This window comes from Wyeomyia smithii, chromosome 2 (assembly GCF_029784165.1).
Source record: "Wyeomyia smithii strain HCP4-BCI-WySm-NY-G18 chromosome 2, ASM2978416v1, whole genome shotgun sequence".
Lineage (NCBI taxonomy): Eukaryota > Metazoa > Arthropoda > Insecta > Diptera > Culicidae > Wyeomyia > Wyeomyia smithii.
In genome coordinates, this window is record NC_073695.1 from 63,564,000 (window position 1) to 63,586,267 (window position 22,268).

Below are 22,268 nucleotides of genomic sequence, written 5' to 3' on the forward strand. Positions count from 1 at the left end.
CTCCCGAGCCGAGACTCGAACCTACGACAATTGGCTTGTTAGGCCAGCATCGTACCTCGAGACCAGCTGGGGAGTGAATAAATTAATTAATTAATTACGTTGTACAAAATAAACTATTTTTGACTTCCCTTCCTCTGTATAGATCATCAAAATTTTCTTCATGGGTTGCTACGCTTTGTCAGACAGTTCCTCTCCTTTCCCATAAAGCGTTACGTATTGTATGGATGTTTTCTTCCGACATATTTGCTCTAGATAATTCCTATCTCAATTTATTTTAATGATTTATATAATAAAGTCTAAAATTATATATAATAATTAAATAAATCGAGTCTATATATAATCGAGTCCGACCTGTCTAATTATGTTTTGTAAAAACTGTGTTTCTTGTCTTCAAGTAGGTTGGTCCAAAGTTAAATTCTTCTTATTTATTCAAAAAACAACACCGCACGGCTATTAAAACGTAATCGTGTTCTGATAAGCCCGAACGGGTGATTCTTGTAAACAGCTTATGCCAAATGCTGCAAAATACATTGTTTTATTAACATGTAGAATATAACGTACATATTTAAACTGTATTGTTGCTAAAAAACTTGATGAAAGTGAAGTGTCTAACGCCCCGCATGTCAAAGGAAGCCCTGCACAACGGTATGTAATTTTTGAAATGAAAAAAAAAAAAAACTCTTCCAGAAAGGCCTTAGGGTAAATTAACCTGTAGTAGACTTCTTTGTTATTAATGTTTGTGATGAAAATTGGCTGGATAGGATAATTCGGTTAATCTGGCGGATGATCTACTACAGGCAAGCGGTCATGTAGATTAATTTACTCTATTTTGACTAACAGAGAATATCTTCTCACGCATAGTGATAGCAGCAACTTGGGCAGGGTTAAATTGAACTATAGAGGATCCTTTTCCTCTAGTGAACCACTCGTCAGATTAAGTCAATTTTTCATGAGGGGCCGTTCTCTGTCCACGTGGAATGTGGACCCTAAAATTATATCGGAATTTACTAATGGCTCTCGTGGTTCTGATGCAAATAGGCTAGAAAAGATGTTTCCCAATGGAAGTTTTCTGAAAATTATTCGAATTTCACAAAAATTAAGTTAATCTGGCGGATGGTCCACAGTGCGAAAGAGATCCACCGTAAGTTAGTTTACTCTACGCGATCGAATTCAAAAATGTGAACATAAAAATAACAGAACTGTCACAAATGTAATAAATATTCCTAAACAAAACAAAAATGACATAATTTTCAAAATTTTGATAAAGTTAATAATTTCAAAAATATCGAAATTAATAAAATGGTTTGAAATAAAACCTGGCAAAACGTTGAACATAAAACACTTCAAACAAAAATTGATCAATCTGTCGCTCGTGATATAGGAAATTTATTCGGCTAGTAAACAAAACATTATAATTCCCGGTAAAACCTGTACGCGACACATTGGAAGCACTCAGCTGGGCAGTTCTGTTGCACGAGGTTTACTTGTTATAATTAACTGCATCCGATTACGGTTTGTTTACAGTGGCAGGACTTTCGCTGAATGCGATCAATCATGAACTAGATTTTTTCATGTATTTGAATTTTCATCACTGAACAAACCGGAATTATTGATTAATTAACGTTTAAATTAAAATATTGACAATGTAATCTACAATCTCAATGAGCATGACAACAATGAATGTAGGGAAATGTAGCTTTTCAAAGTATGAATTAAAGAGTGAATCAAATTGCATCATTTTCAAATGGCTGTAACTTTTTACTCATTGGGTAGTTTCTATTGAAAATTTGGGTGAAATTTGTTTAATGTTTATTGTTTACACTGTTTAAGAACAGAAGAACAGAAGAGGCGTAAAGAAATTTTGCCCACATACCTCCAAAATCCGAATCTTTCTCATTGTGCAATGATTAATACTCGCATTTTGAATCGGACCATGAACGTTCGACTAGGAAGAAAAATGTGGCCAAAATAGATCTCCGTATAGAGTAGAGGATCACAAACGGGTAGTTCAAGCTTTCAAGAGGAATCCGAACAGTTCAGTTAGAGATGTGGCAAAAAAACTGCATTTGAGTAAAACTTTCGTTCAAGATGCGGAAAAACATGAAGGATTACACACGTACTAAGTTCAGAAGGCACCGAATCGCAATGAATGGCATTGTTGTTGACGAAACCACTTTGCCTCGTTATGGATGACAAGACACATGTAAAAGCAAACTTCCGCCAGCTTCTGGAGCAACATTACTTCACCGCTCATCATAAATTCGAAATTCCTGAGGACGTTAGATAGCAAAAGGTGTCAAAGTTTGCCAAAAAGAACATGGTTTGGCAAGCAAGTTGCTTGTGTGGGAAGCGGAGCACCCCATTCGTGACAACCGGGACGGTCGATGAGCAGGTATACTTGAAGGAATGCATCCGAAAGCGTTAACTTTCACTTCTGAGGTCACACAATAGTTCTAGCGCTTTCTGATCTTATGGACTAAGGAAGTCAGTTTCGTACCGAAACATCTCAATCCCCCGAACGCACCTGAACTGCGGCCAATTAAGAAGTACTGGGCCATCGTGAAGCAGGTACTTCGGAAACATTCCAAGGAAGTAAAATCGGAGGAGAATATGAAGAGAAAATGGATTTCCACACAAAAACAGTGGGTCCAAACGTTGTTCAAGACTTCATGAGCAGTGCACAGCAGTGGTCCAATAAGGCAAAAAGTGGAACTTAATTCCATAAAGCCTTTCACCTTCTTTCTAGCTTAATAGTATCTTCGGAACAATTGTTAGTATAAATAACCCGCATAATCGCAAATTTTCAAAAATTATGAAAAATTTACAAAACTAAAAATAAAAAAAACTAGCTTTTTTTGTGTTAAGAGATAGAGGAATAGTTTATTCAGAAAAGTTGTAGAAGATTTAAGAATACGAAACTTTATTGAACAAATGAAAATCCTATCTTCATTCGGTACAAAGTTATAAAGTATATTAAATGGAACGTAAGCTAAACTTTGAGAAAAAGAATTGACATCATGATTCCACTTGCCCCTTTTTACCTTATACGTTCTTGAAATAACCGAAAAAATATGCTAAAATTTGTTATAACTTTGTAAGGAAAAGTCCTGGGTATGTGTGGTCTTCAACAAAAACGTGTGTTTTGTATGCCCAAATGCTTCTTTAGAACAACGTTTTCTTTCAAAATGTAACTAACAGAAGTTAAACACAAAAAACTAACTTTTAAGTAACTTTTCCATATCATACCCTGTAACTCTGTACCCGATGAAGATAGAAATATTATTTGTTCAGAAAAGTTTCATATTTTTGCACGTTTTAAAAATTTGCCAAATAAACTATTTCTCTATCTCTTAACAAAAAAAAGTTAGTATTTTTAATATATGAAAACCTACTGCAACATATGCTCGCCGTACTCTAATATGGGTCGATTGGGACAAATGGAACCTACAATAGTTTATAGTACTTCAGCATAGCTTCAAGGAAAATATTGACATCATGATTCCCTTGCCCCTTTTTGACCTATACGTTTTTGCAGTTATCGAAAAAATAAGCTAAAATATGATATAACTTTGTAAGGAAAAGTTCTGGAACTGTATGTCCTTTGGCAAAAATGTGTGTTCTGAGTGCCCCAACAATTCTTCGGAACAACACTCTCGTGTGAAATGCAACTAATAAAAGTTAAGTTAAAAAAACTAAAGTTTTATATAATATCCTCTATAACTTTGTACCGAATGAAGATAGGATTTTCATTTGTTCAACAAAGTTTCATATTTTTGAATCTTCTACAACTTTCCTGAATAAACCATTTTTCTATCTCTTAGCACAAAAAAGTTAGTTTAGTTTTTATTTTTAGTATAGTAAACTTTTCATAATTTTTGACAATTTGGATTATGCGAGTCTTTCATACCAACAATTGTTCCGAAGACACTATTACGCTAGAAAGGAGGTGAAAGACGCTATGAGATTAAGCTATACTTTTTGCCTTATTGAACCACTGTGCAGTGGTAAGAGGAAAGTTCGTACATTTGGATATAGGGATGAAATTGCAAAAAACGAACAGTGAAAAAACTAAATAACATGTTTTGTTCTACAACCTGAAAGTTAGAAGGCGATTGGTTGGATGAGTGAAATTTAACAAATCTTTTTTGTGATGCAATTTGATTCCGTACACCTTCTACTTTGTGGTCTGATTTAAATGTAATGTAAAGAAGGAATGAAAGTTCATTTTGTCAAAAAAGCATCACTCCTTGTCAAAAAAGGAGCGTCTGTAATGGTTGAATGTTCTAATAATGCTGTCACGTATTCCACAGCTGATAGACTATCGAACCAAAACACAAAAGCAATTAGGAAGGAACTACAGGCGAAACTGTACCGATAACCACAAACTACCATTAACTACTGATAGACTGATAGACAAATCGAACATTACAACTCGAAACAAATGCTAGTAAATTCCGTGGGGGAGATCTTTGGTACTTTGTGACGTAGACAGACTATTATGCGTTTCTTCCCCCCGAAGCCAATACCAATACTGCTGGTTGCACAGTGATGCAACTGCTTAGCTGGCATTCCGCAATGGCAGAAAGACATTGATAGCTTTCAGTCGAGCGGCGGAATGTTCCATTGCAACAAAACAAATAGTAAGTACAGGCGCTAACAAACCGAAACAAACGAAAAACGAAAATAAGCGAATCCTCTCAAGTCATTAATTTCAATCGACGAAAAAAGAGGTTGTTTTTTTTCGCGAAGCAAAACAGATGGTAAATAAATACACGTCGCTCTTCAGATCCTGCCAGCCGTTTCTTCGGCTTGTGGGGTTGTAGCCTCATCATGAATGAAAAAAAAGTAGCACAACAAAAATATCGGGCACTGAGCGCATAAGTCGTTTAGTGTTCTCTATTTGCTTCGATCAGTTCGTGATTTGTAGTGTTGTTTGTTTGCTTGTTTTTCATTTAGAGACGCTCGCGAGCCAAACTGCCAAGGGTAGGAATTTACCAATAGCAATTCTATTTTCGATCGGTTAGGGAAGCGCAGGGTTTGGTAAAATTGTGGGCAAAGGGTGGAAGGATCAGAATCCAGCTGTGTGCTTCGGTTTCGGTTTCGTTAGGTTCTACACGCTCGTGCTACTTACCCGTAAGAAATGTCGCCGTAAGACATATTGAAACGCTTTTTTTATCACTTCTGATCTTTCTTCCTGCTTTGCAGCAGCAACAACAGCGGCGAAGGGTATAAATTAGATTCCTTTGAATACACTCTTTACGGAAGAGAGTTCACCTGTGTGGGCTTTTGTTTTCAATTTCTTTTTTGCTGGAAATCGTTTTTTTTTTCTGGAATTTTGGAACCTGGTGGAAGGTGGAACCAGGTCTAGTGGGAAATCTGATCAATTGCTAATTTCCGGGATTTAGTTTTCGTCAATTTTGTGCTAGATTAGATTTTGGCTTTCCTCCACCGGAATCGTATTCGGCAGTGAGAAATACAGAGAGAGATAGAGAGAATGGAAGGAACTTTCTATTTCCGATTAGTTTCTTGGAACTTGCTATGCTACTCTACTCTGTTTGTCTCTGTCTCTCTCTCCTGATTGTTATTCTAGTAATTTCTGTTTACTACTGAGAGGGGGCTTTCCCTGTTCAGCGTTCTGTGTCTGTGTGTGTGCGTTCTCTCGAGTCGCACTAAGTTAGAAAATCAATTTTCCTTCTCCTCGCAAGATTTCAGATGAACACGACGCTATAAGAGAGAAAAGGTTCCAATCAGTTAGTTTGACAGCTCAATTTTCGGGTAAACAACGATTCAGTAGATGTATCGAAACGCAGGCTTAAAATAGAAAAAAATGACTGAAGGATTCAGTTGATTGAAGATAACGGAAAATCGCCCTGAAAGGCGAATCACAGAACGAGAGACCGAAAACGCTAATGTGATTAGGTGCTGTCTTTCGAATGCGATGCTTAACAAATATTCTTAGCAAATGGCAATGCCTCCCCATGTTTTGGGTTATGTTCAGAGATTCGTTTACTTTTGCAACATCAACAAAACACATCGTTAAAAAGCAAATCATATACGGAGAAAGCGAATGGGGATGGCAATTTACACTTTTAGTAATTGAACCCAGTTGCGATGTTTTTGCCTCTTTTCCCGATTGATTGCCTGAGAAGTATTGATTTCCTGAGAAGTAAAATCTCAATCCTGTCTGAAATCAAACAGCTATATACTTATCGTGTAAAATTAAAAAGTTTGAGGTGTCTTTAGAGAAATTATTTTTTTCATTGTTTTGGTGGTTCAAATCAAGTGTTAAATGTGGTTTAACTGTCTTTTTCTGAATCGCACATCTATTTTCCCATAAATCAATCATGCTGATACTGATGATTCGTTAGACACAATTTTAAACACCATTACTTTTTTCTATTGAGCGTATCAATTTGAATTCTCTGTAAAAAACATAATGGTTTCCTGAGTATAGGAACAATCATTTTTCAACAAAAATGAATCTAGGTGAGATATGATTAATAGATATCTGTTATTTAAAATCTCTAATATTCTGTACTCTCGCCTCTATCAAAGCTTGTTGTTTTGAGCAATAATTGCCATCGCTCTGTATTATATACTTTCTCCTTTAGATTGAAAAGCTGCTGCGTTATTATTCCCGTATAGACTCATTACAACGACCTGAAACATTGATTTTTTGTGGCGTTTGCTGTATTTCGCATTTATACGATCACCGATACCAATTATTGAGAGTAAGTGACATGACTATTATAATTCGGGCTCGTGTATATGCTTCTACAAGGGATCGTGGAGGATAGGTTAGTGAGAAGCTCCTCGTTATGTATTTTCTATTTTCCATTCTTTAAAACTTATAATTCATTCTCTATTCTTTATTTTTCCTTACTTCTCAGGCTTTATCTTTTACTTTTTGTTTTTTTTTCCTAATTCTCTTACTTTAATTCTAATTCCTTAATCCTTATTTTTTATTCCTTATTCCATATTTCTCATTCCTTATTCCTTATTCCTTATTCCTTACTCCTTATTCCTTATTCCTAATTCCTTTTTCCTTATTCCTTATTCCTTATTCCTTATTCCTTATTCCTTATTCCTTATTCCTTATTCCTTATTCCTTATTCCTTATTCCTTATTCCTTATTCCTTATTCCTTATTCCTTATTCCTTATTCCTTATTCCTTATTCCTTATTCCTTATTCCTTATTCCTTATTCCTTATTCCTTATTCCTTATTCCTTATTCCTTATTCCTTATTCCTTATTCCTTATTCCTTATTCCTTATTCCTTATTCCTTATTCCTTATTCCTTATTCCTTATTCCTTATTCCTTATTCCTTATTCCTTATTCCTTATTCCTTATTCCTTATTCCTTATTCCTTATTCCTTATTCCTTATTCCTTATTCCTTATTCCTTATTACTTATTCCTTATTCCTTATTGCTTATTTCTTATTCATTATTTCTTATTCATTATTCCTTATTCCTTATTCCTTATTCCTTATTCCTTATTCCTTATTCCTTATTCCTTATTCCTTATTCCTTATTCCTTATTCCTTATTCCTTATTCCTTATTCCTTATTTCTTATTCCTTATTTTTTATTCCTGATTTCTTATTCCTTGTTCCTTGTTCTTTATTTATTATCGTTTATTCATTAAACTGTATACGTTATTTTTTTTATTCGTTAGTCTTTATTCTTCATTCTCTACAATTTTTATTCTTTTTACTTTTTTAATTCTATTGATACTTTTGTTTCTTTCGATTTTCGTCATCCTTTTTATCCGTTTCGATCATTACATTATTCCCAATCTTTTTATTCTTTTCATTCTTTTGATTTCATTTTATGTTTTTATCATTTTTGTTCTTTTGATTATTTTAATTCGTTTTGTATTTTTATTTCTTTCTCTTCTTCTTTTCTTTTTTATTCTCCTATTCATGTATGCTTTTTTACGGGGAGCTATGTAGCCGCAAGGTTACAGAGTCCGCTTTGGTAAGCGAGTGGTCGTGGGTTCGAATCTTAGTAGAATCAGGCCATTTGGTTGTCAATGGACTTCAGCATGGGTTTATTTTCAGGCTCACCACCACGTACCCTTTCTTCAATATTCCTGTTGACTCTCATTCTAATAAAAATAAGTCCCTATTATTAACTATTATTAACTGGTTTGAGTAACGTATGAAAGTTCTCTCCAGCGAATTGTAACTAGGCGATGTTGTTAGAATGGACAGAGGCTCGGTTTAGTAGAACAGTAGGCTTAGAACTGAAAGGTAAAACTTACATACAAGCACGGATATGAATGATAGGCGTATCACTTACGTCTCAATAGTGATACGGCCAATAATATGAAGTGCGGAGTACAGAAAACACCTGGACAATATCACAATATATCTAATCTCTGGTCGCAGTGATGACTCCACACAGGAAAAAAAATGTATACTTTTTATTTTTTTATTCATTTTATCCCTGCTATTCTCTTGATATTTTTATTCTATTAATTCTTTTTATTCTTTCAGCTTTTCTTTTTACTTTCACACGTTCTAGTCTTTTTATTCTTTTAATTTTTTTTAGTTATTTTACGCGCTTTTTTTTATTCTCGTATCCGTTTTATTGCTTTTATTATCCTTATTTTTTATATTCTTCCTAAAAATTTTATTCTTGTTATTCTTTCCGTTCTTTTTCTTTTTATTCCTTTCATTATTTTCATAATTTGTTTTCTTCTTTTTATTCTTCTCAATCCTTTTATTCTTTTTACTCTTTAAATTTTTTTGTTTGTATTTTCTATTTTGTTCATACTTTTATCCTGTTCACTCTTTCTATTTTTCTTATTTTCCATGTTACCCATTCTTTTTGTTTTAATTTTTTAATTCTCTTTATTCTTTTCAGTCATTTTATTTTTTCCCTTTTTAAAATATTTTTTTCACTTATTTTGTTTATTTTTTATTTATTATTTTATTATTTGTTTATTTCTTTTATTCTTTTTGTTTTTCTTGATTCTTTTTATTCTTTTCATTTTTTTCATTCTTTTATTTTTTATTACGTTTGTTTTTTTTTTCAATTCTTATTATGTTTTGTTCTTTTAATTCTACTTCCAATTTCTTTCTTTCTATTTTTTAATTCCTTTTATTATTTTCCTGTTTACTCTTTTTTGTCTTCTTCCTATTACCATTCTTTTCTTCTTTATATTCCTTATGTTTATGTTTATTCTTTTTCTTTTTTTCTGTTTATATTATTTTTGTTCTTTTTATTTTATTCTTTTCATTGTTGTTTTATTGTTTGGTCTTTGTACACTTTTTATTCTTTTTATAATTTCCATTGTTTTAATTTTTGTTATTCTTATTGTTTTTTTTCTATCTATTTCTCTTATTTTTCTTCTTTTCATTATTTTTATTCCCTCCCTCCCAGATGGTCTCGAGGTACGATGCTGGCCTAACAAGCCAGTTGTCGTAGGTTCTAGTCTCGGCTCGGGAGAGACTGTTAGTGTCAGTAAAATCGTAGCGCTAGCCCCGAAATTTTCCTGTACACTTAACTGTTGGCTGCGAAAAGGTCAAAATCCGAATCGGCATGTAGCAGCAAGGCTTAGCTTTGCTTTGCTATTCCCTATATTCTTGTTTTTTCTTTTTTTTTCATTTCATTCTTTTTATTCTTTCTATGCTTTTTATTTATTGCATACGTTTCATTTATTTTATTTATTTTTTGTTCTTGTTGTTCTTTCTATTCGGTTCATTTATTCATTTAATTCATTTTCATTCATTTGATTCTTTTTATTCTTTTCATTCTTTTCAATTTATTTATTATTTGAATTCTTTTTATTCAATTTATTCCTTCATTCTTCTTATTCACTTTTTTCTTTTAACTCTTTTTTATTCCTTGTTTTGTTTCTTTTTTTTCTGTTACTCTTATTCTTTTTAATTTTCAACTTTTTATTCTTTTAATTTTCATTGTTTCGTTATTTCTTCCGTTCTTTTCAATCTTTTCATAATTTGATTTGTTTTTATTCTTCTGATTCTTTGGCTTCTTTAACTATTTTTGATTCTTCTTTCAATTTTTCTCACTTTTTTCATTTCTTTTACTCTTTTCATTTTTATTTTTTGTTGTGTTTATTCTTTTTGTTTTTAGACATTATATTTTGTTTAACTCTTATCCTATTCACTCTTTGTATTACCTTGTTTTTTTTATGATTCCCTTCTTGTTCTTGCTATTTTTTTATTTCAAAAGTCATTTTATACTTTTATTCTTTTAATACTATTTACTTTCATTATTCATTTTATTCTATTTATCCTTTTGTTCTCTTTTGTTTTATTATTTTTGTTTTCTCTCTGTTAACTTTAGTTGTAAAGGGGGAATTGTTTGCAGCTTACGCAGTTATGATAACTATAAATAAATAATGAGTTTGTGTGGCCAGTCACAAAAGGTAGCCTCTCAACACTAATTATCGGTTTATTTATTTTATTTCCTTCGTTTTTCATTTATTTTATTTTTCTCATTATTTTAATTTCTTCCAATTTTTCTTATTTATGTTGTTGTGTTTTTTTCTATACTTTTGATTTATTTTGTTCTTTTAATGCGTTTTAAATTCTTTTCGTTCATGCTTCTGTCTCTTTTTTGTTATTTTTGTCTTTTTGGTTCATTTGGCTCTTCATCTTTTCTATTTTCTTCGTTTATTTTATTTCTGATATTTTTTAATTTTTATGCTTATTATTGTTTTTTTTTTTCTTTCTATTTTGTGTATTCCTTTTATATTTTTTTCTTCTTTGACCTCTTTTTTTTTCTTTTTATTATTTATAACTTTTATATTTACTTTATGCTCTTTGTTCTTTTAATATTTTTCGTTCTGTTTTTTCTTTTTTTTATTCTTTTATTCTTTTATTATTTCTGTTCTTTTTGTTCTATTCATTCTATTTTCGAATTTTATTCTTTTCATTCTTTTTCTCCGTTATGTTGTTCTAATTATTGTTATTTATTTTTGTTCTTCGTATTGTTTTTCTCCTCTATTCTTTTATTCTATTTTTTCCTTTTTAATCTTTTATCCTTACTTTGTTCTTTTTCTTCTTTATGTTTGTTTTTCGTCATATTCGTTTCATTTGATTTATTCTTTTTCTTTTTGTTGTTCTTCCAATTTATTAATCTTTTATATTTTAAATTTTTTTTCTATTATCATTATTCTTTGTTATTTTATTGTTTTTATGTTTTTTTCATTATATTTTTTGTTCTTCTCATTCTATTTTATTTTTATTTTCTTCCTTCTTTTTTATTCTTTTTTTGTCCTTGTTCTTCTTTATTTTCTTTTTCTTCATTTCATTCGCTTCATTTATTTTATTCTTTTGGTTTTTGTTGTCCTTTCTATTTTTTATTCTGTTAAATTTTTTGATTTTCTATTCTTTCTTTTCTCATTATTCTTTTATTTTTTGTAATACAGGTCGGACTCGATTATCCGGAATTTAATTTTTTTGGTGTCCGTTTTCAATTTTTATTCCGAAATTTTGTCTTCACCATCCCTTCTGGCATATTTGTTATCATTAAAGTCACTTCCGGCATGTTTGAGATATGTTCGAATTAAGTGAATATAGTCAATGTCCAATTCATTTTTTTTACCTCTCAAGATTTTACCCCTTTTTGCTTCAGAAATAACTTCTGGTTACGCCACTGCATCATGCAAGTTTTTTATAATTTTTACCATTTTTTGGTTCTTATTATTAATTTTTAATAATTTTATTATTTCCATTCTTTTAATTTTTTTTATTCAGTTTATTCACTTTTTTCTTTCTATTCTGTCTGTTCTTTTGATTCTTTTCAACTTTTTATTTTTTTATTCTTCTTATTTTTTTCCTTCGTATATATTTCGTTTACTTTATGCTTATTATTTTTCCATTTTTTTTATTATTTTTATTCTATTTTTTTAAATTTTATTCTTTTCATTCATTTTACTGTTTTAATTTATAAAATTCCTGTGTTCCTTTTATTTTCTTTTACACTTTATACATTTCGCATCTTATTCGTTTTAATTTTTAATTCACTTAGTTTTTTTAAATAATTTTATTCTTTCTGTTTTCTTCTCATTCTTTTTTATCGTTTGTCGTAATCGTATTTTGTTCTTTTGATTCTCTTTATTACTTTCATTCTGTTTATTTTTTTATCCTTTTTCTTTAATTTAGCATTTTTATTCATTTCATTTTTTGGTTCTTTCTATCATGTTTATTTTTTTCACACATTCTATTCCTTTTGTTCTTTCTGTGTTTTTATACTTTCATTCGTTTTATTTAGTTTATTCTTTTATTCTCTTAATTAATTAAATTATTTCCATTCTTTCAATTCTTCATACTCTTTTTATTCATTCTATTGTTTTTTTTTCAATCTCCCCTTTTAAATCCTTTTTCAATCTTAAGACTATAGTCTTTAGTCTTAAGTCTTAAGTCTTTAGTCTTTAGTCTTTAGTCTATAGTCTTTAGTCTTTAGAATTTAGTCTTTAGTCTTTAGTCTTTAGTCTTTAGTCTTTAGTCTGTAGTTTTCAGTAATTGAGTTGTTATCATTAGTTTTTAGTCTCTAGTCGGTAAAATACACTCATTTTTAAGTAAAAAGTAAAAGCTAATATTCTGACGGCCACTCAGATTCTAGTACTTGTATTGTTAAAAACTGCGCAGAAACTACTCGATGCATTATTTTCACTATTTGCAACCGAATGGAATCAAAGATTGAGCTTGTCTAATCATCACTGTAAATAGCCAGTCGTGCTCCAAAAGCATGAAAAAAGGGAAGCCATTTTAGATTACACAACAATGATGGCTCAAAATCAACCCGAGATTGGGCGTTGGAGTTTAACGGTTTTTCGAAGTACTGATTAAATTTTAAACTTACCCGGACAGGATGACGCACCTGTGAGATGGAGAATAAAAATTTAATGAACTTCGGCCCATTTTTTTCAGTTTATTGCGTGCGAAATTTAATTACGTTACAACTTTGAGGCTCTTTCGGGATGAAGTGCTTGTTTATCGGTGTCCTACGTCGCTGCTCAATATCTAGGTACAGCCTTTGTTGTGTGGGACTGTGAAAGAAATATTCGGGTGGGTCGGAAGCTTCCGAAAGTTACTGCAACAGATTGCGGATGACACTGACATATTCAACTAGCGCTAGCGAGGAAATCGGCTTGACTTAGCCAAACCCAATCCAATTTATCGCCTTTGGACCGAAACTGACTATGCAACGCCTCTGTATTTGCATTTAGATAACGATCGGAACCCTGGCCGGAAAAATGTTCATGTTTGGCACATCAATGGAATGACCAAACATACCAAACATAAATGCGATTAAAGCGGACCGCTGCTACTGCGAGCAACGCAAACCACTATTGGCATCTTCTTCCGGGCAAAAGCCTCTCTGCGGCAAATCGACGGTCACCGAAAGGGAACCCGACAACTGCACAGGGAAAATAGTTTAACCCGAAATTAAATTATCCTAGTCCGTCTCCGGGTTCTGAGATTCCAGTCCGTCCCGATCGGAGTCCATTGCAGCAGCACTGAAGTGTCTGTTTGCCGATGTGTACTCTAATATTGACTTTGGATTTTGCAATGCAGCAACTGCAGAACCATGGTCGGAATAGGACCGGACGGCTTGGGAACTGGCCTTTTTGTTGGGTTTTCTTCATTGGCAAACAGTCTCTAATATATACACTCTCACAGACACACAGTCACACTCAGTGTCACGTTTGGTTTCCTAAGGCGGGCATGTGGCTAAATTTGTTATCAACTTCTAACCAGGCAGAGATTTTTACGATATGCCAAATGGTCCACAATCGCTCTGAGTCTGGAGCTTCCAATGGGCTCGGAGCCGAAAGCTGGGTGATACTGATTTTTGTAATCACTGAAGTTTTCTTCTATAACTGCGAGCCTGACTGGTGGTGTTAACAAGAGCAAACAATGGGGTAAAGAAGGATTTAGCTTTTGAAATATTTGCTCTTGGTCAGTTAGAGCAAATAATAAATACGAACTGAGTAAGATGTCTACAGGTTTATTTCCTTTTTAAAAAACTAGAATTGTTTTACTTCTTCACGGAGTAGTTCAATGCTTGTTAAATGGCTTAAGTTTTCTCCATCGAATTTCAAGCACAATTCATAATTATGAACGGAAGTTTGATTACGAAATTATAAAGTTTTCATACAGTCCATTGCAAATGAGCTTCCACGATGCTTCTACATCGTCCTCAATATAATATGCCAGCAAGCAAAGACGGCCACTCGATGCCAACCTGATGCTAAGGGACCGTTCCTATATCACGCGGCCATATTTTAATCAAGCACAGTAGTCATACGAGCAGCTAACTTAATTTAGAACAGTCACTTGAAACTCACATCATCGTGTTTTGAATTTCAAAATGTATCATACAGACATCGAATGTTATCCGAAATAGGCGACTCATTCGCATGACACCATTGAAACATTAGTGAACTGTAAAAATATCCTTTAAAAGCTTCTAAACTTTTGCTTATACTCATTTTTAACAGAAAATCAATAATCACTCAACCCTGGTCTGATCACGTGATTCAGGAACAACCCCTTACCGCATATCTAAGAACAGCCGTCGGTCAGTCGGTGTCTAGCAATTCTGATTTTAATGAAATTGAAATGATATCTCCGTTCGCTCAGGTTGGTGGCACCAGTGTTGCCATTAAATGCAAACGTTGTACGGGAAGAGCTTAATTTCCTGCTCCAGCGGAGACCCATCAAGTGAAAGAGAACCGAAAGCTCATCATGTTTTACTGATTCCAATTTTTCGCTACTTTCCCAGTGCACTCGAGGAAAAAGGAAAATTAACAATTCATGATCGTCGTGCATGGAAAAACGTCGAATCGATTGATATTCATAAGCTATTAGGGTGGAAAACTAACAGTCTAACCGTTTAGTTTGCATGTGCATGAGCGACGTCGGGCTTTCGCTTTTTCCGAGGGCTGATCAACCCGGTTCAAGAGAATGATATTGGAGTGGGGCTGCATAAAGTATCAGCCGAGCTAGGGTTTTTTTGTATCATAAATTTTTCATGATGAAAACTGACTTGCCGTATTCATAAATAAAAATGATACTCGTCAATTTTGTTTTGCTATGCATTGTTATAATTTAAAAACCGGTGACTGAAAAAAACCAAACCTTACGAGTCCATTTCAAACAATTCATTTGCAAAAAACCACAGTTGCCTGCCATTGCCATTGAATTTTTCAAAACAAAGGCATGGCCCGGGATGCCAGAACAAAGAAATGTCACCTATAAAAACGTGTGACACAGTAAGTGAGCGAAGGAAAGTATAATAAAACACTTTCAGAATTAAACTGACCAAGGCAAGCGGACGCTGCATTAAGAAGCACATGCAGAAAATGAAAAGAAACCCCCCCACTCTGAAGGACTCTGATAAGGGCGTCTTTCTTGTTGGCTGGTACTACCTTCCGTCACCTGCAGAGCGGACCATTATTCAGGAGACTGGTACGCGACCCTTGTCCGGCTGACGGCTGTCTGTCTCGTTCTAACGTCACTCCAAGGATCTCGCGCGCGGTAAAATGGCAACGCACATGTGCTGTAGGTTTTCTTTTATTGGACACTCGCTCCGAAAAAAAATGCAATCAACCTTTGAGTGCGGCATAGGCAAACGGGAAAGGAAAAAAAGGACTAGAAATATGTATCAACGTTGAAACAGAGCTCATTCACTTCATCCATTGTTATTGCCGACTGGAGAGTGAAGCTGATGGTGACTCTTTGGCTGATGAAGGGAAAATTGTGGACGGGACAGACATCTCCCGCCTGAAATTTTGCTTTGGACCAACAACGCCGAGAAACAGAATCACCGAGTCACAGGATGTTGTGTACCGTGATGCTGGGGTAATTCAAATCCACCATAGTTAAAATTGAGTTAGTTATATTACGAAGACAACACATGTCGGCAATGTGGATTAAGATATTCATCAAATTTGTGGATTTTTGGAATTTTAAATGCAGTTAAAATTTTAAACCATTATTATATGTAAAGTTTTCAGGTTCGTTGATTCCGTAAATTGTGTGAATTCTGTAAATTTCACGAGTAATGTAAATTCTATAAATTTCTGTAAAATCATATAATTTTCCGATTATGAAATCTTTAAATTTTTTTTTTAATTATCTTGAAATTTTAAGATCTTCAAATCCTAAGAACACCAAATATGTTATTTTAATGGTTGAGATCTTATAATCTTAATATAATGGAATTCAGAGAGCCTGACATTCTAATATTTAAAGCAAAAGTCCAAGCTATTATCTTGAAATTGTGAATACCAAGGATTTCGAAAATTTCGAAGACCCAAATTTCTATGATCTCGAGATCTAAAAAAGTCATAATCACAAGACTCTAAAAACTTGAGATAATGAAATTTACATGTTCTAAAAACCTAAAAATATATTATCGTATATTATTATGATTAAATCCATCATTTGATTTCTTTGTTTGAGGACTTCAACTTGAATAAAAAAATCAATTGATGAAGTTAAGCATAGAAACATAAGATCGTAAAATTTAGAGACCCTACAAAATTGGAATCCAAAAATGCTAAGACCCAATATATTCTAAAATCTCCTAATTTTAAAATCCTAAGATAACAAAATTATAAAATTCTACAACTCTAAAAACCCATAATTTTCAAATCTTCTAAGATCCTATAATCCCAGAATTTTCAAATTTGTATATCCTAAGCCTTAAAATCCCCAATATCTTGAAAATTTTAAAACTGAAATTCCTAAAATTTCAAGAACCAAAAGTCCCAAAATCCTATAGACACAAGACCCTAAATCCTTAAATCATAATTTCAATGAACACACAATTTTAAAATTCCAAACACACAATTTTAAAATTCCAAAGTTTAAGGGCTCTAAAAATCTCTAAAATCTTCATATCCTAAAATCTTAAAATTCTAAAGTCTTTATTTTTCGATTCCATAATTTTGCAAATTCCTAAATACAAGAATCCTGAATTTTGAAAATTCTTAAAATCTTTCTACTCGAAATATATTTAAACCTTAAAATCCAGGAATCCTAAAAACATTAAGTCCTAAAATATCAAAAAATCCCAAAATAAAAAATCACTCAAAACTTCCAAATTCTAGCATCATAAGACGCTCAGATCTTAACATTCTAAAACCAGAAAATCCCGAATTCTTTTAGTCATAAATCATAAAGTTTTAGAGCCACAAGATTTCAAAACCAAATTCTGGAATCATAAGATACTCCTTCAATAAAAAAGCATAATTGAAGCCTGAAAATCTGAAATTTCGAATCCTTAGATTTTTAATCATAAACCACCCTAAATTCAAACATCTTACCAATCATAACTACAAAAATCCCGAAATATTTCAATCCTAAAATCCAATATTATTTTACCCCGATATCATCAACGATAAATCTTAAAATGTCTTGTTCTATACAAAGTGTCCATACCACTTGGACACGACCATCACGAATTTGGTTTAAAGGTAGGGGAAATACTTTTCTAGGCTCACTTCAAAAATTCCCAATTTTGGTGTCAATCGGAATACCCCTCGCTCTGTGAGACCCCCCTCTTTGTTACAATTTTTTTTTCCAAAATCTTTCTTTTCTTTTTTTTTCACAAATCATATACATAATGTTCGAAAAATATCGATAGATGATTTATAAAGAAAATAAACCAGGCACTGCAAAAAATATAAGTTTCAATCGGAAGTGTTGCCAGATAGGTTATTTTTATATTTGAAAATTAAATTAACATTTTTCAACAAATGCAGCTATTTTTAGTTTAAATTTGATGTTTTCATTGTGTTCGTGTTCTACATTTTATGGTCCATTTTGTCTCCTCGGTGTTATTTATTTCTTGATTTTCACCCGTAAAAAATTTATAACTCGAGATTAGTTTACATTACCTCAGGGTGATAAGTGTTTCTAACGTAAAATTTTCCGAGGAACACGATGAAATGTTCAAATTTAAAATTAAATCATTTGTATTTGCAGAAAAAAAATTAGTTTTTAAACACAAAAATAATCTTTCTGGTAACACTTCCCGTCAAAAATAATATTTTTTCTAGATTTCTTGGTTTATTTTCTTTAAAAGTCACCTTCCAGTATTTTTCGGACATCGTACGTCTATAAATTGTAACAAAAATAAATTAAGAATTTCTTAACTATTTTCGTAAAAATGTTATAACTTGAGATTGGCTCATATTATCTCAGAGCGATAAGTGTTTCTTACGTAAAATTTTCCAAGGAACGCGATAAATCTATCAAATTCGAATTGAAGGTGGTTACATTTGCAGAAAAATGCAAGTTCAGTTTTCAAATACAAAAATAATCAAATATTTTTCTGGATTCCTTAGCTTATTTCCTTTAAAAATCACCTATCTGTATTTTTCAGACGTCTTACGTCCATAAAATGTAAAAAAGAGAACAAACAGGTTTTGATCAAAAAATGCGTTATATTGCAATAAAGAGGAGGATCCCACAAAGCGGGTAAACCAATCGAAACCAAAATTGGGATTTTTTAAAGTGAACCTAGATGAAAAATTTCCTCAACTTCGAGGCAAATCCGTAATGTTCGATGCCAAGCTTGTGCTTTTTCGTGGTCACCTCGTATGGAATGGCCTAAATACATAATAAAAATTTCAATACCTCAAAGACTCAAATCAAAATCCCCTGAAGCTATTGGCTTAATGTTCTAAAATTCTAAAAATCCTCAAAACCCAAAATGCAGAAATCCTTAGAACCAAGAATACTAACATTCAAAAATCCTGGAACCATACGTTTAAAGATCCCAGGATCTAAAAATTTCAAAATCACAAGTCTCTAAAAACTTGACACAAAGAAATTCTCATGTTCTGAAAATCTAACATCCTAAAATTTTCAATTCCTTGGACAAAAAAAAATCAAATGATTAAGTTAATCATAAAAATACAACATCGTAAATTCTAAAAACATTGCAAAATTAAAATTTAAAACTACTGGGACCCTATCTTTTCCAAAATCTCCTTATATTTAAATCCCAAAATACCAAAATGATATAATCCAACAAATCTAAAATCCAAAACAGATTTCAAATAAGCTAATCTAATCTAACGTCGAGATAAACCTATTTTAGTATTGTAGGGGAATTGGAGCAAAATCGACATGTTGCTGACATTTTACGTAGATCAGACACCTACCAATCGATTCATGAAACTTTTTTACTCACTATAAGATATATTTTGGTTATAATTTCTAGATAATAGCGCATTACTATTATGCTCTACATACTCGGTATCGTTTTGCCTTGTAAAATATACCAAAACCTTGCCAAAACCGGTTTCGTAGAATCACCGTTTTGAGCTCAGTTTTTGTCCGATTTGAGATCTATTTCTTTCAAAAGATGGGTAAGAAGATGCTAATATGTGGACAAACTCTTAGAATTTTGATATTTGGTTTCAAAGCAAAATGGCGTCGAAAAAACAACGAAAATTTTCGCTTTCTCAAAAATTCAAAATGGCGCCATTGTTGCCACTTAAGCTGAAATATGTTCAAAATCGTGAAAATTTATTTTCGCATTAAACTTCATCGAAATATCATACATAGAAACCAAGGCAAAAAAAATGTTGCACTGTGTCATTATTGAAACCTGAAAACCTTACAACCCTAGAATCCCTAATTTATAAGATTCAAAGATTCAAAAACGGTAGAACTACAAGACGCTAAGAACTTGAGAATAAAATTCTCATATTCTAAAAACCTTCAATACACAATACAATATTCACAAAACCTTCAATACAACAATACCTTCAAATACACAATATTACAAAATCCCTGGTATAAAAATTATAAGACCATAAAATTTCAGGATCCTTAAATGTTTATATCCTGAACCTTGAAATACTAACAAATTGAAAATCTTGAATTACAAAAATGCCAAGTTCCGAGAGTCCTAGAATCATAATCATCCCAATAATCACAACTCGATATCACAACCGTGTGGGAGAGCTAGCCGACCGACATCGCTAACCACAGAGCCACGGGGACCAAAATGCTAAATTTTGAGTTTCTGTTATTTTTCAAATTCTAAAATTCTGAAAAATAATAAAATCCTAAATTCTAAAGTATTTAAGCTTTAAAATTCTCAAAATTCTTCATATTCTAAAACCCTAACATCTTGCAATCTTAAAATTTTTTCGCATTCAAAAATTCCAATGTATTAAATCCCTGAATACAAGATTCCCAACACTCAAAAATTGCTAAAGCAATTATATCCAACAATTCCATAAACATAAAACCTAACGACAAAAACCTAAAATTTAACAATACCAAAATCTTGAAATCCTTCAATTACATTGGTCAACACAGTAGCAATCCAAAAGTTCAAACTGGAAAATAATAAAGATTATAGCTATTCAGCTTTTCCTGTGAATTTTGACGTTCCTAGCCGTTACCGTTCTTTTTTTCAGAGACTTAAATGAGTTTCCTCGTAAACATAACGTTAAAGCGACGAACCCAGCGAGTAATTTCTTTTTGCAATCTTTCATTTCTTCCGGTTTGAGCTTTTGGAACGCCCTTTTTCTCGTTTTGTCTAGGATTTGCAATATTCCCGGGAAACGGGAATGAAAAATCTCATTTCCCGGGAACCGGGAATGAAAAAAAAATCTTAGCAAAAATGAGATTTCAAATAAAGTTTATTAATAAAAGGTATCAAACAATCGTTTACAATTTCATTATCAATTCGCATGAAAAACGGATTAAAAAACATAACTTATTCAAGTTCGCTCCAGAAATTCATGTTCGATTTGTGTAGCAAATGTTAGCAGAAGAGTAGGTTCCAGGGTTATTATATCGTCGAACAATCGCCTCAGATCCACTGACAATTTTTCGTTGGGCCCAAATAATGTAATTCTCTTTTATAAAACTTTGCTTAAGATCGCTGAATCACCGCTGGTGTATGATTTCTAGAATACTTCTAAATCACCGATTCCAGCTCTAGCTACATTTCATTATAAACTGAAGAGTCCAATACTTTTAGTTTGTTGAAGATAAAGCTTAGTGTTTGGCAGGCAGGTTTTAGAGCATTTGACTACCTAAGTAATTAATGTGAAATCACGGCCACGACCCAAGTTACACTGACTGAGTTTTATTAATTTATTTATTTCTTTTTATCATTTTACAGGTTTCAAAAATTTTGTCAATGAACAAAGAAAAAATCAAGCAACTATCCGCTTAGTAGTAAACTCACTAGCAAAAAAAGACGTTTGACAAAGAAAATATTTCTTAATTTTTAGTTTACTGAATAAGACAGCATATAATTTTGACAAAAAATAATTTAAGCAAATAATATGATATTACACGGCAAGCATATTGATCGTCTCTTCAAGCAAATATATGCTTCGTATAAAGTAGAGATGGTCGGGTTTGATGTTTTTTAAACCCGTACCCGACCCGAACCCGATTTTTTTTTCGGTCGAAACCCGAGCCCGACGCGAATACGAAACTTTTTTTTCGTTTAAACCCGAACCCGAAAGTTTTGTTTCCATGAAATCCGAACCCGACCCGAACCCGAAATTGTGTAACCCGGCCCCAACCCGAACCCGAGATTTCATAGATTTTATAGTCGGGTTTCGGGTTTTCTTACCCAAACCCGACCTAAACCCGGCATTTTTAAAGCCGAAACCGACCCGAACCCGAAGTTTTTTTTTCACCGAACCCAAACCCGACCCGTGCCCGACACTTTCAAAAATTTTCAAACCCGAACCCGTCGGGTACGGGTCGGGTTCGGGTTTCGGGACCATCCCTTGTATAAAGCACACTTTGAAACTGCTTTACACTTCTACGACGTAAGTTTCGTGTTTTGATACGATATTTAGTTTTATTGCTATATTGTATGGAAATTTTTTCGAGGAGCTCGGGAATCCCGGGATCTCGGGAATCAATATATCTATTCCCAGGATCCGGGAATCCCGGGAAAAGGTAATTCCAGGGAAATCGTTCCCGGGATTGCAAACCCTAGTTTTGTCCTCCAGTGTTATCAAATCCAGCGGAAAAAAAATCAATAAATCCCAAAATCTCATAATACCAAAATTTTGTAATACAAAAATCAAGACATGATCAATATTTTAAAATTCAAACATCAACAAAACCTTAGATCTAAACATCCTTAAGCCCTAAAATTCTAAGAATTCTTAATTTCGCTTCAATATCTCACAAAGATCCTATAATCCTCCAATTCTAGAGCCTTAAGATCCGAAACTCTGGAAACCTAAAATTCTGAAATCATGAAACACATCCTAAAATCGAAATGAA

At 32.7% G+C, this 22,268-nt stretch overlaps 1 protein-coding gene across 27 annotated transcripts in view; it reads right to left on the reverse strand.

Moving 5' to 3' along the window:
• LOC129721480 (glucose transporter type 1) overlaps positions 1 to 22,268 on the reverse strand; it is a 551,257-nt gene that overhangs the window by 163,850 nt on the left and 365,139 nt on the right. Inside the window, exon 2 of one of the 27 annotated variants that reach the window (XM_055674101.1) lies at positions 5,132 to 5,724. The exons of the other annotated variants lie outside the window; for them this stretch is intronic. Within the exon in view, the coding sequence (XP_055530076.1) occupies positions 5,132 to 5,157 (26 nt within the window). The 5' untranslated portion in view covers positions 5,158 to 5,724. The remainder of the gene's footprint in view (positions 1 to 5,131; positions 5,725 to 22,268) is intronic. 27 annotated transcript variants of the gene reach the window in all.